The sequence below is a fragment of the Homalodisca vitripennis genome, chromosome 5, assembly GCF_021130785.1.
Source record: "Homalodisca vitripennis isolate AUS2020 chromosome 5, UT_GWSS_2.1, whole genome shotgun sequence".
NCBI lineage: Eukaryota > Metazoa > Arthropoda > Insecta > Hemiptera > Cicadellidae > Homalodisca > Homalodisca vitripennis.
The window spans coordinates 41,623,059-41,642,805 of record NC_060211.1 but is presented as its reverse complement, the minus strand read 5'-3'; the positions used below and the strand labels follow the sequence as shown (position 1 = coordinate 41,642,805).

General features: G+C 33.5%; 1 protein-coding gene across 1 annotated transcript; it reads left to right on the top strand.

Moving 5' to 3' along the window:
* The first annotated feature begins 6,279 nt into the window (after positions 1 to 6,279).
* LOC124363443 (gustatory receptor for sugar taste 43a-like) lies at positions 6,280 to 7,281 on the top strand. The gene has a single exon (XM_046818693.1). It carries the CDS (start codon positions 6,280 to 6,282, stop codon positions 7,279 to 7,281), a length of 1,002 nt encoding a protein of 333 aa, XP_046674649.1.
* Positions 7,282 to 19,747: the final 12,466 nt, after the last annotated feature.

Here is a 19,747-nt window from a genome sequence, read left to right as displayed (position 1 = left end):
GCCAAGTTTGAAGTTTAGAGGACCTTTCTATCATCGCACCGAGGGAAGGCAGACAAACAGACAGACTGACGGAAGGACTGCTCCCTGACCTTTTGACCCCGAAATAAACAACATTTTCTTTGAACAAAGAGGAATACATTTAGCAAGTGTCTAGTCTTCAGGACCTGTATACTTAGTTATCGCAGAAATGGACGGTCAGACTGGTGACCAACGATACCTGCCCGTAAGGCCCTGTTGGGTTCTTAATAATCCGTTATCCAGGGAGTTATCCGTCAGTGAGGAGGAATAAGTTATAAATTAAAATATAACTTTAAATAAGTTTGTTTACTATACACAAGCCAGTCTTCTAAGCGATAAAACTTATTTCTCTGAGAGTATGATAAGTTAAATAATAGCCTATTCAACTCGTATATAAACCCAATATAGCATGCGACGTCACTTATCTTATTATTATATTATCTTTTTCATTAACACAATGGACATTTAAAATTGTATTGATGATATTTCAATCATCAACCACGACCTCAGAAACACGTATTATTATTTACACTACGATTTATTGTATGTACCCCTTGTAATAAGTAGGTTTGACTATCCCTATCAATGCACTAGTACAGAATACTGTCAGTAGATAATATATATTCAGTCTATAACTTGCGACAATAATGGTTATTACTGATTGCCACCATTCGGAAGTAGCGTCAATTCAATACCGATTTCTTCAATAATACGTTTTAAACATGTTTAGACATGTCTAAACATTCCATGCGAATTTCTCCTTTGATTAACGAACGGTAAATTGACGCGGACATTGTACTGTATAATGTACCCTCAGGCCGTCTGTAGCGGGAACTTCGTAACCAGTCGATATTTATTGTGTGCTGATTAAACATAACAACCAATCATTTTGTAAATTGTAGAAAATTAGTAAAGAGAAAATATTTACACCTTAGTATATCATCAACGTTAAAGATGTTATTCTGTACATATCTAAGACCAACGCTGCAGTATTGATCAGGTGTCTGGTCTACTCATCAGAAGAAACTGATCCAAGAACTGATAGTGTTCAGAACCGCTCTCTACGTCAGGTGGGACTGAGACTGGGCTGTACCTATTGGGAGGCTCCTCTCTGTCTAATGTGTTGGCCTGATGTCTCTTAAATATAGAAGACGGATTAAAGATGTTCTTTCCCTCTTCCGTATAGTGAACTATCTCATTGACTATCTTTTTGTGAACTTTCAGCAACGAGATCCAGAGCGTTATTCCTTAGATCCTCACATTCCACCAACCAAGAGATGAACAGCACTCTGGTGAGGATTCTACGGCTGCGTAACACTGTGTCTGAGAACGTGAACTTTTTGAACGATACTCTTGAACAATTCATAACAGGACTAATGATTCTTTTGCGTCAATAATTTCTTAAACATACACGGATTGTTGTTTGTTCTGTATTTTGCTTGTATGAAGGTTAAATCTATTAGTACCTTGGTTACTATCTACAATCTATTTTTCTATTGGTTACTCGACGTAAAATAGATCCATCTATTGTATACTTTACTACTATAATTCAGAATAATATAAGTTGTGTGCGTGGTATTAGTGTGAGTGTGTTGCAAGTTTGCATCTATTTTTTTATTATCTGTATTTCACCATTTATTTATTATCTGGTTTAGAGTTGTAAAGGATAAGTTCAATATTACTGCTCTATTTTATTAGGTTTATACCAGACTTTTCAATTACTTTATAATATAATCAGTCGGTATAATCCATTCCTTCATAAACACTATTTCCAATGCATACAATTGTAGTGTGATTAGTACTAATTCGTAATTTATTGCAATGTATTTATTATTAATTATTTATTCTAATATTTTTATTTTTATTTTAAATTTTTTACCTAATTGTGGCAACAGTTTTTCTGTTCAATTGTAGCATTAACCTTATATGTCGTCTTATATGGCTACATCAATGTTAATTGATATTAATTCTGTAATTATCAACCTAAATATGTATATATATACATTAAATTGTATATATATATATATATATATATATATATATATATATACATACACACACACACACATATATATATATATATATATATATATATATATATATATATACATTAAATTGTATAAATGGCAATAGCCTTATTTAATTTCAAAAAACATTGAATCACAAAAAGTACTTGCTCCGCCGGGAGTCGAACCCGGATCTCTCACTTGCTGGGTGAATGTGCTATGCTATCATTACACCCACAGAGCGCTTACTTTTTTCCGATTCAATTATTTTGTATTTGGCCGTATCTGTCACATATGCGTTTAAATAAACAAACTAACATATGATCGGAAGACCAAATACCTGTCAAACGACTTTTATTTACATTAAATTGTATACATAATGGCAATAGCCTTATTTAATTTCAATAAACATTGAATCACAAAAAGTACTTACTTCGCCGGGAGTCGAACCCGGATCTCTCACTTGCCGGGTGAATGTGCTATGCTATCATTACACCACAGAGCGCTTACTTTTTCCGATTCAATTATTTTGTATTTGGCCGTATCTGTCACATATGCGTTTAAATGAGCAATATTGTTTTGTGTGTGTGTATATATATATATAATATATATATATAGTAAATTATACCTGTATATTCTTGTATATTATATGTATATTCTTGTTGCTCTTTTTTTTCTATACATAGTTATGACACGTTATTCTTGATATAAAATGGATTGTCCCTTGGTAAATAGATTATAAAAAAATAGTCGTTTTAAAGTATCGTATTAAGTAATTGTTACCTACAGTATCAACTAGAAGCGAAAATTGTGCAACTATTATCAGTTATAACTCAATCCAAGGAAAATTATACACTTTAGCTTGTGACATTTTTAAGTGCTTAGAACAAAGTATTCAAGGGTACTTAGGAAATTTAAGACACAAGAGATTGTTAGCTTTAAAGTCATAAATCATAAGAAGACATTACTGATAATTTAAAGGTCTGCATTTCTTACCCATTTAAAATCTACGAGTGTTATAAGAAAGAAATGGCATTAAGACGTCAAATGGTATGATAGTTTTTCAAGACAGTGATTGGGAGTTTGTCTAATACATAGGTTTGTTAAAGAATGACGTCATCATTGGCTTTAAAAACATGATGGTACGTTGTTACGGAAAACATATTTGGTGTAGGAAACCACAGACACAGTAAAGAAGGATCAGGGAAGTGCGAAGACTTTAGCTCTTTGGTTAAGCCACATAACTCTGTAATCTGGACCAAAAATACTAAGTCATAAAAACTTATTACACGTACTATAAAAATGTTAGTTAGTTCCTTCTCAGTGTACATTTTCATAAGTATTGCAAGTATCTAAAATATTTAAGGAAGTTCTCTTGGTTAACAAAGACAATTTTGAATAGTTTTATCATTTACCGATACAGTTATAGCTATCTCTATCATTTAACCTACATCAATTACCATCAACTTCTAACTGTTCAACTTTGGTTATTAATTTCCACCACGGAATATACAATTCCTCTCTTTTGCGGTGTTTTCTGTCAATTTCCCGTTATGAATGTGGTTGTAAGAAAAAAATAAAGGAATCACAATACGATAGAAGAGGATATTTTCATTGCTCGAAATGACAGTTTAATGGTAATTTATTATTTTTCTTAAATTAAAGTTCTAAAATAACAGATCAATAGCTATGTTTCCAAACATTTACAAAGCTTTAATTAAGATTGGTGTGTATTTCTGCCAAGTATCTTCTGTTATAAAGGTTTTAATAATGATGATCAAAAGTAGGCCTACATTTAATTTCAAAAACTCAAAACAACTGTCATGACTAAGATAATTAATCCTCAAATTATTTATTCTAATATTTATAAGGATGTATTATTATACTTTTTCTTACTTAAATAATTGTAAAATGAACGTTCTGGAGTTCATCTCGTTAAACAAGTTAAGATTCAATCATCGCCCCACGTCTTCCATAAACTTGATTATGTCGACATTGATTTAGAGTGAAAAGAGTGAACCCTTATTGTTTACTTCAACGTTATATTAAAACTATTTTTGTTATTTCAATTAGCACAAATGTTTCACTCTTGAAGATAGATACTCGATATTTAATGGAAATTTTGGAGATAAATTGAGTTTACTTCTATTTATAAAACAATTACAAGATTAAGTATTAGTTTTTATTGTCTTCAACACGTTTTGAACTTGATATATATTTCATCTAGAACTAAATTAGAGAAAGCACTAATTGTTTTATAGGTGGAAATTATTATTAAACATTTTATCGATAAATAAATATTACATATATAAATTCAAGTATCTTTGGATGTTTTACAGTTAAAAATTGGACAATCAACAAACGAGACCCCATTCACATTATTCATGTTAAAGATGAATCTTATGACGTTAGTTTCTAATAATCATTATTTTAAAAATATTTTGTTAAGTGCGTGACAAAAATAACCTTGCTATCAAAAGACCTAACACAATTAAAAGTTTAAAATATTGCTTTTTGTGAGTTTTCAATATGGTGATCACATTCATCAATGAAGTTCATTATTAATATTATTCAAAAATAACTTATTGCCATTGTCGTCATTACGGTGAATTTTAAGACAGGGCCTCATTGCCCTCAATTTGCCCATTTGTACAGTATGATAACAAAATAATGTCATCTTGTGACTTTTTGTCATTACTATTCAATGCTATATAGTAAATGAAAGTAATGGTAGATGTAAAATGAACTTTATTATTAGTACTCAAAAAATTACTTTAAGAAAATTAAATATTTTAAATGACTTACTCAGTTTTACTCCTATCCCTTTCTTGTAATCCATTTCACTTTCCAATTAGTAGTGCATCCTCTGAAATCTGGCACTATAACAAACATACTGCAACCTGCCTCCTAGCATCTGCGGTTTGCGTCCGTCTGGTGAGATCCACCGCTTTCATTTCCAACGTCGGATACTAAGACGTTGGAAAAAACTCTTTCATTTTTCGACGTCACACCTACACTAAAAAAGAGCTTAGTCATGTTTACCTGAAAGCCACCCAGTGAGGTCTAAATTAAGAGGTGTTTTCTCATCAATTGCATTGCGATGTTTCATTTGCGATGCCAATGCTGGTGACTGTTGTACACTCTGAAGAGTTAATCGTGGCCCCTGGAGTGTTTTACAGATCCTCGCCGAACAAATCGGCCGTTGTGGGTGACAGGACTTAAATTTGGTGGGTAAGGTGATATCGATGGTTTGAAAATTAGGTAATGTGGGAAACGATGAATTAATTAACGTTAATGAATTATTCAATAACATCCAACATTTAGGGATAAGAATGTGGATGAAAAGCGAGAAAAAAATAAATATGTTCAATATGTATTAGCAGAACATACTTAGGTACTGATGAACACTTAGTATTTCAATGTTAATATATTTATAGTTAATCCTAGACTAGAGACGCCAAATATTTACTTTTTTTACAAAACAATATTTCGATCAGAACTCGAATTGCAAACCAATATTTCATATTTTAGAATTTTATAAAATTCTTACTCAATGAAAACGATAACTTCATCAATAGTCTAAGAAATGCACGATGCATATTCGTATTGAACGGCATACTCAAAATGAATAAATCAATTGTGCCAACAATATTGTTGTAAATGAATGACAAATTGGACGTTATTATTTGTGGTAGGACATAGAAATAGACGAGGTGAAAAGTCAATCATTAAAGAATAATAATTTACTTTTGCCACGATCAATATTGAATTAGCTAAAAGGATAAATTTAGATAATTTGTCTTTTAGCACCTCTGCATAACGCTCATATAAATATTTCTATAGTAAAGTAACATAATAAAATATGTAATGTAATGTATTCATAGCGTTTCTCAAAACCCGAGTAATTGAAATTGATTGATAAAATATTCAAATATAATTTATAGATTCCTGTTGCCAAAACAAACCCTGTTTTGTATCAACGCTTGGTGACTGGAATGGCAAGCGTCAGTGTGAATGTTAGTAACCAGTGAATAGTTACGAGATGGAATATAAAATGTCACCTTTGTCTAAAGAAGTGCTTATTTTTAGTCAAATATTTGGTGGTTTCCCTTTGACATCCCTGGGAAACAAGAAACTTAAATTTTCACTTCCGGTTTTCTGGTGGGGCCTACTCTTAACTGCACTTCATACACTGACAACGGAGATAGGACTGTACACAGACTACAGGAAGAAACTTGCTGGTGTGCCTTTACGAATGTTTGATAACATTTCAATCATCGTTGTAGTTCTGGACTTAGTCTCTCTTAACTTGGTGTCTGTTGTTATATTCATCAGCTGTTCCAGGAAACACGAACAGTTTATCAATATCCTTGATATCCTGGAGAAGGTGGATCAAAAACTTCAGAAAAACGTACCGGAAGTGAACGCCAAAGCGAAAGTGTTGCTTGTCTCGATCGTCATCACAATTTTAATTACGGGTATTGGTGTGTTGGATTTCCAAAGATCTGTGTACGTAGGCAATAAAGATTACATTTCGTCAATTTGCTACATTCCCCCGCTGATCATGCTTTTTTCTCAAGCATCTTTGTTCCTCCACTTCACTCAAGTCACTCAGAGTATCGCCACGAGGTTTGGTATTATCAAAGCCAGGGTCAAAGAGGAAGTGTTAAGAAACAGACGGGAACGACCAATGAACACTCATTATATCAGGATCGCTAATGTCCCCCACAACAACAAAGGGCTCTACACCATCCACGAGGTTGAGTCACTCATGAGCGCCTTCTGGATGCTATGCGACGCTGTTCATCAGGCTAACAGCTTCTACGGAGACCAGCTGCTGAGTGTCTTCTTTACCTCGCTTGTCCATATCACGATCAGTATTTACTACTTAATCGGCAGCGTAATACTAAGACAGTCAACCGCTATCACTGTGTTAGGAGGGTTGGCTCTCGCCCACATTGCTCATCTGGTTCTGTTGGTGCGGCCGAGCACACTGGTGGCTGAACTGGCCGACGGCATGGCACCTATGATTTGCAAGTTGATCAACACGAGTTTGGACCCAATTCTGGTGGAACGCCTTGAAGAGTTTTTGTTGCAGTTAGGGAAACGTAAATCAAGATTTTCTGCACTTGGATTTTTCCAACTTCAAAACTCCGCCGTAATCAAGATGGCTGGTGCAGTGACCACCTATTTGGTGGTATTAGTCCAGTTTCAATTAGAAATAGTTCCACCTGAATTCTTTACATCAGTTACCTAAACGTGTATGTTACAGTGGAACACTAGTAGTTGACATGTAAATCAGTTTATGATAAATAAATAAATATCTAAGTTAATAAGCAATCTATTGTTGCGAGTTTTTAAATTATGTAATTTATTCGAATCAACTATTTTCGATTTAATTTTTACTTTTGTTTGTTGTTGTTTCGGTTGCATTTTAGAAAAAAATATAAAATGTGATTTGAGGTTTCCTCCACTTCCGTTTAAGATTATCGTTAAAAAAAATAATAACAAGTAATTTTAATGTGTTAATTTATTTTACACAGTGTCATTGGTGAACGCTTACTTCATTATGAAGCATATGTGCAGTCGAACTAAACTTTCAATAAATCAGTTATTTTTTTGTATTATTTTACCATTTAAAGTATAACAATGAATTGTTTTGGATTTTTTTGGATTTTTCGATAACAGTGAACAAAATGTTACTCTTGTCACATTCTTGTACTATCAGTACTTTTTTAGATATTTCACGTCAAACACTATTTTCATGTACTATTTTAAGAAACCCCCCATTTTTAAATTTTATTTTGCAAACTGTGCCAAACTTTCTTAATGATAGACCCTGTCAACATAAAGAGTTTTCCAATGTTTTGTTTATACTTGTTTTTTGTTTATTACTTTTTAAAATAGGATATTTTAAATACAAAAATGCTGACAGACAAATTATAAACATGTATTTCATAGACTATCCCAAGAAACAACATCTTTTGAGTTTTGTTACACTTTTTATATTGTAAAGATACCTTCTGCCAGTCTCTTGAATTGAAAGAAATAGAAACCGATTAATTATTTAGTTTGTGGTATTTTTAATACTTCAAAGTTGTAGTGCCCAATTGTAAATATTTACATATTATTTAGGGATTTAACAGACACAAAGAATTCTTAAAACCCATCAATGGATATAATTCCGAGTTTAAATACCCGGTTCCCATTTTAACTCAGCAGATAAAACATTGTGAATAATGGAATTAATAACGAATAAGTATTGACTTTTCAAAAACATTAAAAATCACATAAAGTTATGTGTTACTTCGTAATCATTTAAAAACCTTCATATCTTCATATTACTTAATGCATAAGAATTTTATACGAATTACAAAAAAACCTTGTAAAAAACATCTTAGTGTGTTGTAAGCTTCACATAAGTATGTTATACTAAAGTTGCAAAACTGTCTCTGTACATTTTACAACGATGCTCAGGGACGGTTTTCACATCACATCCTGCAGGAAATTCGTCTGGAATCTTAACTCGAACTTCATGAGCCTTAACTCTATGTTAGCACTAGGTTCCCTGAAGCCTATTTGTACAAAATTCCACCGATTTAACTTATTTTATTTTATTGATTACAATCATTTCCAAATGCTCTATGTCTGCAATGAACCGGCATCTGGAGATCTGACGTATAAAGTAGAGCTTATATTTGGTGAATGTATTACAAATGTGCGGTAGCAATAAACATTAACTGCAATTAACATTACTGAATAACAGCACTAACAGTATTAGCGAAAAATTATAACATCAAAGATAATTATAGTTATCTAAAACCTATAAAAGGCCAATCTCTGTACAAATTATTCCGTGAGGTCCAAACATGTACCGCAGATGTAACAACGTATAGGGGACATTGAAGGAATAATATGAGCCCAATATCGAGGTCAAATACTTTTAGACGATTTTCAAGCTGTTTTGTTGATTGGAGGTAATTTTAGCGATAATCTTCCTTATAGGTGACAACACAGACTAAATCGATTGTCGAATTCAGATGAAGGCTACTGTTTGTTATAAAACCATTTGCGGATTTGTAGTTTGTGTTATTTTTATATTATCATAATCACTGGAAAACACAGGGTTAATTATTAAAGAAGTTTAGTTTAGACGTAACTATCGCAATATGTATATAATTATGTAAACAGCCGATATACTAAGCAAGTATAATAGACAGCTTTAAAAGAATTTTAAAATAAAATTAAAAAGTATCATAATCTTTTCATCATTGTCGGGAAAATGCACCCACAAACGGTTGTTTCAGTTTTGCTGGTAAAATTACACACAAATCACCATTGATAACAATAATATCGCGCATTTCACATGTATTGCTGTGTAGATAATGACTACATATAAATGAATGGTGTGCTAAGTGCTGTGTGCTAAGTGTTGGTATGGACGTGATTACAAGAATCGGGAGTCATGCAACCTCTTATACATATTAACAACTTGATCATCAGATAACTTATCTTACACCACAACACTTGGGACACAGGAGTCTCGCTTAACTAACAGCCTGGCGATGGGTAGGAAAGTGTTAATGTTAATGTGTTGCATATACTAGCTACAAAAAGGAGGAAGTCACGCACCACACAGGCCCTTGCATATTAACTACTTGATTCATTTTCATGTTTTTCTCCAAATGTAATTCTTATGTTAATAATATTTTTATAATAACTTGCATTTATGCTTTTTGTGGAAATGTTTCAAAGAAACTTAACAATTCTAATGCTTAAATTTGTCTTTGCAAACAATAAAGAAACAAAATGGTATATGCTTTAAGTAAGATTTACATAGCATTCTTCAAAAGGATATGAATGAAAAAATAATACGTATCGACTGATGTATTATATGTTTTTTTATATATACAACATCCCTCTAGCGTTTGTATTCACCTGGGGACTCCTGTAAATTCAAGAGGATCTGATAACAAATGTCTGAGAGAGTAAGAAATATTATGAGCTCACCTGACCATGACTACTTGGAAACAATTCAAAGTATAAAAAATGATTGGGGGCAGATAACAGGACATAACCAAAAATTTTTATTAATTTTATTAATAGTTTTTTCCTGTTTTCTACATTGATGGTATTTAGTTTGATAAATAATGTTAACTATAAAAGAACTGACTATTCGTATACTAATAAAACCTTGTAGTTCAGTTGTAATTATTAGTGTTCTTTTTTTTTATTAAGTGCATGTTTTAGAGTTAGTGAAGTTGACACACAACATGGTGGTTGTGATTCCTGACATAGGTGTGTCACAACATTCTGGTATTATTTGTTTATATTAACCTAGTATGTGATTATGTGTCAGGTTAGAGTTATTTACGTGAAGAAGAGATCAGATTGTAGGTCTCGAAACGTAGTGTTACTGATTTTTTTTGCATCCTTGGACGATGGCAAATATCCGGAAAAATCTTGTTTTCTTCACAATCCTTCCATCGTCAGTAACAAACTTCAAATAAAGGTGTTACGTATTTCAACCGCTACTCACCAGACGCCTGCAAACTTGGTGATACTCCCTAGCGTACGACCTGTATAGTAAGTAGTACCATATTTTAGAAGGCTTTAAAGCTACAATAAAACAATTTTGAAAGGCCCCAATATCAAATGTTGACGTTATGCTTCCTTCCGTTGTAATCATTAAATGTCCTCATTACTCATAATATGGTCATTATATGTATCGAATCTGTAAATTGACCAGCCTTATACAGTAAAATGTTTATGGTACTAAACATTACTTTTGGGAATATCTTATTTATGTCACATATATTAATTAGTGAAAAAATGTTAAATATTTTTACAAAACAATAATTTATTAATAATGTTTTTGGGGAAACTGATATAATTAGGGATATAATTTCTTGGCTATATCTTGGCTGGAATTGTTGAAACCAGACAAAAGATTTTCTTGAAACTTTGAGGATTAAGTACGTTGAAGCGGCCACGAAATAATCCGTTCCGGTTTCAATAATACATGAATGAACTTAGGTAGAAGTACTGGACTACTTATATATTTGTCAATAAGGGTGGTATCTATTGGCCCGTAGTTAGTAGTATTTCTTCGGTTACCTTTCTCATGTATTGGAATCATAAACCCCTTCTTATTTTACATATTTTTTTTAAGTTTATAAGTCACATTATGGCAATCCCGTTTAAGAGTTTAAATCGCCATATTTGGCAGTTGGAGTCAAGTAAATTTACTAATTTAACCTAATGCCATTAATCAAATTGCACGTTGTATATGAAAAAGCTGTTATTTTTGTCCTCATATTTTGTATCTGAAATTACTTATTTTGTATAAATAAATTTATAAAATAGGTGTTTACTGCATTCAATAAAAAGATGTTTGCATTAATGTGTGAATTGTGAATAAAAGTTAGCAAATGTGTTTAAAATCTTAAAACATTATTAGATAATTATCAACATCCGTTTCCTTTGAAAATTCTGTTGCTACTTTAGCTATAGTCTAATCAGATATTTTATCTTATACAGGGTTTACTGCATCACAGTAAATTAGTCCTAGTGGAGGTTACAATATTAATTTCTTCTTGAGATGAAGAAGTTTCTTACATTTTTTTTTTCAAGACGCTGTTGCGCAGGGGGACAGCAATAAAAGTTCCCTTCGTTTATAAGTTTGCTGCTCTCACTACTTAAGAAGTATTTGATAACAACTTCTCGAGTAGCAATATCAATTTAGACCGGGGCAAGGTTGTTACTCCAGTTTAAAATAATTTCTACATAAACTTTGATATCGCTTCTTAACTTCCAGCTCTATCTCATCTATCTTACCGACGAATCCTTATCTGGAGAGAGATTAAATTTTCTGAAAATAGTAATCAGGACTTCAAATCAAGCAGTACGGATGTACTATGTTTTGTAACTGCTATGCTAAAAAGGTTTTTATTTATCTCAGTAGATTCACTTGAAATTAAACATTCTTTATTTACCTATAAATTTAGAAAAACCGTGATTCTACCTTACATCTACCTACATCAACTCACTTACTGACTCGTCTACCTCTAATAAGTCATAAAGAAAGGGCTATGTGAATGTCGAGTTTAGCTCCAGTTCACCTTCCAAAGCGGCGTCTGGAATCTGACGCTGTGTCTGACTTAATTCCTAGAATCTGGAGCTCAAAATGGTAAAAAAAAAGTAAAAAATGCCTTATTTTACCAGATAAAGTTAGGGCTAAGAAGAGCTTTCTAACACTTAACCTAACAAAATGTTCATTGCATCGCTCGACATCAGAGACACCAAACAAAACACTACAAAACATAATGTAATCTATGTGAGTTCCCTTTGAGTGTATCCGATGTTTTTTGATCCCTTCAGAAAAACATGAGTCCATATTCCAGGAGTCAGGTCCGTGACAGCGTCAAACTCCAGTCGTTACACTAACAGGAAGGTGAACTGGATGTAAACTCAACATTCACATTGAATCAACTATTACCACCATATCTACGTTACGTATAGAAAATACTATAGTTTTGTTGTTTGCATTAAAAGCTACTCTACTAAAACAAATTAGAAAACACGTCATAGTAACTGAAATTTATAAAACTTACAACGATAAAAGTAACACAACACGATAATTTATAATGGTCAAAAGCTGTTACATGACCAAAAGACGTGCAGTCTCGGAGCTGCGTGTGCACACTGTTACTAATACGGAAGTGCCCACGTGACTTCCTTAATATATACTATAAACTGTAAATTAATGACAAGAACAGACAGATCACGTGCACGCGTCCGGATCAGGAACGTTCTCACGCGTGCGGTTTAAAGCCATGCTGGCAGTTGCAACGTTACAGTTATCTTTACAGTGATAAAAGGTTGCATTAGGATGTTTTCACTGGTTAAACAGGAATCTTATCGTTAGTAGTCGTTAAGACAATGTATGTTAATGTTAGCATCTGTTTTGGATTTCAATAAACTTATAGACAAAATGTGTTGACCATTCCTAGCGACTTGTTCTGTCTGTGAACCCGGTTACGATGTTACTGTCGGATTTATGGAAAAATGATACTTAGCTGGATACTCGGAAATTCTATCCAAATTCATTTTACTCTTATTTTGAACACAATACACCTTGGAAATGCCTTTCCCAAGATACAAATTTTGGACATGAGTGTGGCCTATATTTTGTCCTTTGTCATACAAATTGTCATACACAGAGTGAAGATTTCTGAAATGAAGGAAACAATACACATTATCCAGACTGTCATTCCATTCTTACCCTAAATAATATTTTAGAAATAATAAGTTGTCACAAGAAATATGTAATTTTATTACCGTTAAAGATTTTAAAATAGGTGGACGTGAATTTAGATTGACTATACTGCAGTATAATTTGTAACAAGCCTTTAGCTTAGATGTCACGAGATTAAAATAATTTTCCTTGTAATTTATAAGATATGTAGTGATTATTTCGCTTATGCCCGAATTGTACTTAGTATCTAAGAGCTAAATCATATTCATCATTGATAAAATAGAACAGGACTATCTGCCAAGTTGAATACCTCGTTCCAACCTTGTCCTCTAGGAGCTCGTGGTGTTTTTGTAAGCTCTAACTTCTAGAAGTTTTCTGGATACGTTAGCCTCTCCCTCTGACCTCTAGAAGCTCTTAGTATTTTAAGAACCAAATTTTGTAAACTTTTACCTCTAGAAGTGTTATGGAAATATTAGCCTCTCCCTCTGATCTCTAGGAGCTCTTGATGTTTTAAGCACTTAGTTTTTATAAGCTCTAACTTCTAGAAGTTTTCTGGATATATGGTAGCCTCTCCCTCTAAGAGCTCCATAAATCTGGAAGCTCTTACCTTCGGAAATTCGCGGTCTCTTGGAGTTTCCCATTTTAACAAATCATTAACACCTGGGAGCTCGTAGTCTGGACACGTATCACATTACAAAACAGCTTCAAAAATAAAATTACGATATCACTGGCCGAATATGTACCGTGATATCCTCCAATATACAAAAACTTGTGCAGAATGTCAACTACGTAGGCCAAAAAGAACAAAAATTACGACCTACTACAACCTATTGCACCCTCCATAAAACCCTTTGACAGAATAACAATAGACTTTGTAGGTAATATTACACAAAGTAATGGTTACAAATATATCCTAGTTGCAACCGATGCCTGCACTAGAATGGCATTTGCAACCCCTTGTAGAAATGCAGATGCGAACACGGTAGCGCAAAAATTATTAAATCTATTCTGCACATTTGTATTTCCTAGAATTATTAATCATGACAGAGGAACACACTTTATGAATTCTGTAATTTCACAGTTACTAAATGCACTCGGGATTGAACAAAGGCCAGGCGCTGCTTATATGTCACAAGTACAAGGTGCGGTTGAAAAATACAACCACACGCTAATAAAGGCAATATCTCATTACGTTGTGGAAAAACCCCAAACTTGGTCAAAATATGTACAAATAGTTACATTTGCCTACAACACGTCAGTAAACATTTCAACAGGCTACACACCGCACTACCTCATGTTTGGTTACGAAGCTAACTTACTATCTGATTGTATATATTTACAGGTTAATCCCGAAAAAATGGTGTTGGAAAATAGAGAAATTTTAGAACAAATACGCAAAGATATGCCGAAAATCATGAAAAAAGCCCAGGAAGCGCAAAAGAAATACTTTGACCGTGACAAAACTCATTTGGATTTAAACCCCGGCGATGAAGTCTTGGTCCATTTCCCGAAAGACCACACAAGAAATATAGTAAATTTCAAACACCATTTAGAGGTCCTTTCGTTGTCAAGAAAAAAATTAACGAAGTGACATATGTAGTAGAAATTTACCATAGGGGAAGGTTAACAGAACAACCAATACATGTTGCTAGAATGAAATTATTCTATAAGAGAATATAAATCAAATATGAAGGGACTTGAGCAATAATAAAATATTCAAGAATAAAATATACAATATTTCTCATGAACATCACTGTGCACTCACTGCCTTGTAGTAATATTTGAAGAGAGTGAAAAGTATCTTCGCAATACTTTCATAATATATGAGGGTAAAAAGCTAATACATAGTCACGCAAGAATCGCTTTAAAGAATAGGTATTATACTCCAGGAGTTGAGAGACCGGTTATCTTGATTACGGTTTGAATGATTCATTATAACGTTATATAACCTTGAGAGTCACTGAAGTAAGTCTAACAGAAATAAAAATGTATATTAAAATCTCGATGTTGTGTCGGAAAACGATAGAGAATAAAGACATAAAAGATTTACAAAACTAAAACGCCTGACTTTGTATTTTAATTTGAAGTTTAGTGTAATTTAGTGATTAAGTGATAGGTTAGACGTACCAAAGATATTGGTATAGGTAATCCTAAAACACAGGACACTAACACAGCACACACGACACAACACGAGACTCTCTCTGTAACCCAAGGTAACCGTACTTAGACTGGCTAGTAAGACTTGACCGTGACTCTGGTATGTCTCCCAGGCAGATAAGTTTTCTGCTAACTCAACTAACTTCCCACGCTATACTACACCGACTGTGTTGTGACTATGACTAGGGGGCATTGCCTTGTACCAGCGGTCTGGGTCGCCAAGGGCCCTGGTGGTTCAGACAGCTTAGTATGCAAGTAATGTTTCCAACGTACTCGTTTACTACAATAACAAAGCGTACTCTAACTTGACACAACCTACATATTATACTTACCTGAGCGATACGTGTATATATAGCCTAGTAATAAAGAATATAAAATATGATAAAGTGTACTACATATATAATATTTATTTAAGTTAGTAGATAACAGTGTTAACATAATATACCCTACAAGGACTCAATTTTCCTGAGATGCATCTCAAAGAAAGAGACATAGATGTTCTATATTATATAATCCTAGGATAAACAAATACTTCAATATATGGCATGTAAATGACTTAAATGACATGTTTAAATATTACATATCTAATATACCATTGAAGGAAAGTAACACATATCTAAATAGCATGTATTAGCACGGCAATATTGCTCATAAACAAACTATACAGCCTTCATTTGGCAACATATATTATGATCATAATAATGACTAGGGACAATAAGCACAATGAAGGGACATTATATATTCCTCAGAAACAAAAGTGCGTAGTATCGTTTTGTAATATAATAAATTAACATAATATCGAACCTTATTTAAGAACACTAGAGATTAAGATGCTTAGTAAACATTATTACATAAAGCTTGGGAAATACGACACACCATCGAGAGGTCATTAAAAGATTTCTGTAAATACAAACCTTAGGCATAAATATGTATTAATTATAAAATATTAACCTAAAATGTATATGTAACCTGTAGATATTAAGTTTTAGAATTATGACACCAGAAAAACCAACTACAACCTGAGAAACCAGTCTACAAGACACCAATCTACAAGACACCAGTCTAAAGCATATTAACCGTCCCGACCACCCACGAGACAGATGAAGTCCTTACAGCACTTCCTACTACTACTACTGACAGAACTTGCCATGCCTCTTCTGACCACCTTTGCAAGCACATCAACCCACAACACAGGAGAACCCAATAAGCCTCTAGTACAAATCTTCACAGGAGCGTACTTTACTCCAATGCCTCAGACACTAACTACCTTATACCAGTTCCATCCCTATGTTGTACAAAATTACTTTCAACACACAGCAAAATTTACCTAAAAACGAACCCTCTCTAAATTTCTGCCCTATCAACCTCCCAAACCTATTGCAAGATACAGAACAACCTTTCCACATTACAAACCCTCATACATCAACAAATGGTAGCAGAACACCTCCCATTCATCCAAAGACAGCAACCAGATAGAAACAGAAGATCGCTCACGTTCGTCGGAGATTTCTTCGAATGGTGTTGTGACATTGCGACAGAACACCAAATACATGACTTGGCAGACAACAAGGAAGATGTCTACACAGCATTTCTCAACACAACAACACTACCTACTCTCCGAGCTACCTGCGCATTCACCTACTTCGTTTACAATCCACAAAGACAACACCACTTCCAGCTAAATCACGACGACAAAAACATAGTAAACAACACGGAACTCATTTTGTACATTTTATTAGCCTGGACTTCTATAATAACACTACTTCTTTTTATAGCCCTCTACTTCATCCACATTAACAACATCAAAATAAAATTTCTGAATCCTACAGTACATGAACGTGACTACCCAATGGATAACCTCAATTAGACAATAAGTACGATTCGTAGGTAGAATCGTCATTAAGCCAGGGGAATGTAAGACATATGTAGTAAAATAAAATTCATAGAATCGATGTACAGATAGTTGCTGGTAAGGAAGTTTTGTATTACAATTCGAGACAAACATTCTCCGGAAGCTCAACAAGCTCCCTGAAAGTGTCAAACATTCCGCCAATCAACATCAATTCAAAACTTTTGGTGTCCAAAGCGTTTTATTCTGTCGATGAATTCATGGTCAGCCGCTGGGATGTCTAAATTTAACTTGGATCTGAAGTCAGTTTTGAATGTGTTTGAGTGAATGCATGAATTGTAAGTATGAATGTGTTTTGAACGTCTAAGCCTGTGGTTTATCTTACTTACTTCTGACTTTTGCAATACAATGTCCATTGTCAAAATGCAATAAAGAGATTGATTTGATTTGATTTGATTTGATGTAAGTGGATACGCACATACGCCCAGACGCCGATGGTGAACAAACAGGAAATGCTTGCTTAAGCAGCGGAAATGCTTATATATAAAAAAAACCGTGCGACGATGTAAGGGGCAGCCATGCTGATATGAAAAATTGGTACTCACCAATTACGATGGAGAGATTTGGCATAGGCGTGGCCATTGGAGAGCTGGCGGGAGAACAACATCAAAAACTGAAGAACAAGGAAGAGAGGGAGAGGTGAAGGACGGGAAGTCGAAAAGCGAGGTTCGGGAGTGCTAGTGTTGGTGTTCGTGTGCGGAAAAATATCTCTAGGCGTAATAAGTGTGAAGTGGAATAAAATGTAAGTAATTTTAAGAGCTTAGTATATTTTAGGGTTCATTAATCATTTTCAATTCCATATCTATTTAAATGTTCACAATTTCGAAAATGTAAATTCATGTATATGTTTAGCTATTTAAAAGAAAGTTTCTCACGTTAGTCCATGAACTCATAATTATTGCAACACTACAAAATTACTAGTAAATGTTATAATGAATTAAATTTAAAATAAATTGTAATGAGTAATTTAATATTAAATATGTCTTCAAAGTATTAAGGTATTAAAATTTGTGCTTATATATCGGTTGACCCAATCAATTGTTAATTAAAATTTTTAATCAATTTGATGAGATGTTGTCACAAAATAAAATATGTGTTGGTTCATTTGAGGGTATTGTACTGCCAATCTAACGTATTATTAAATCCTCTCACAGCAGCCCTTGCTCATAATATGTCACAACCTTAATCTTAAACTAAACCAAACTTAAAAACCTTACAACATTGATTTAGAGCGAAAAGAGTGAACCCTTATTGTTTACTTCAAAGCTATATAAAAACATTTTTTTTTATTGGAACAAATGTTTTACTCGTATAGATAGATACTCGATATTTAAGGGAAAATAACCTTGCTATCAAAAGACCTAACACAGTAAAAAGGTTAAAATATTGGTTTTTGTGAGTTTTCAATATGGTGATCACATCCATCAACGAAGTTCATTATTAATATTATTCAAAAATGATGTATTGACATTGTTTTTATTACGGTGAACTGTAAGACAGGGCCTTAACTGGGCCTTAACTGGAAAATGAAGGGCCTCATTGCCCTTAATTTTCCCTTGTGTATAGTATGATAACAAAATAATTTTAATTTAAGATTTTTTGTCATTACTATTCAATGCTATATAGTAAATGAAAGTAATGGTAGATGTAAAATGAACTTTATTATTAATACTCAAAACATTACTTTAAGAAAATGAAATATTTTAAATGACTTACTCAGTTTTACTCCTATCCCTCTCTTGTAATCCATTTCACTTTCCAATTAGTGCATCCTCCGAAATCTGGCACTATAACAGACATACTGCAACCTGCCTCCTAGCATCTGCGGTTTGCGTCCGTCTGGTGAGATCCACCGCTTTCATTTCCAACGTCGGATACTAAGACGTTGGAAAAAACTCTTTCATTTTTCGACGTCACACCTACACTAATAAAGAGCTTAGTCATGTTTACCTGAAAGCCACCCAGTGAGGTCTAAATTAAGAGGTGTTTTCTCATCAATTGCATTGCGATGTTTCATTTGCGATGCCAATTCTGGTGACTGTTGTACACTCTGAAGAGTTAATCGTGGCCCCTGGAGTGTTTTACAGATCCTCGCCGAACAAATCGGCCGTTGTGGGTGACAGGACTTAAATTTGGTGGGTAAGGTGATATCGATGGTTTGAAAATTAGGTAATGTGGGAAACGATGAATTAATTAACGTTAATGAATTATTCAATAACATCCAACATTTAGGGATAAGAATGTGGATGAAAAGCGAGAAAAAATAAATATGTTCAATATGTATTAGCAGAACATACTTAGGTACTGATGAACACTTAGTATTTCAATGTTAATATATTTATAGTTAATCCTAGACTAGAGACGCCAAATATTTACTTTTTTTACAAAACAATATTTCGA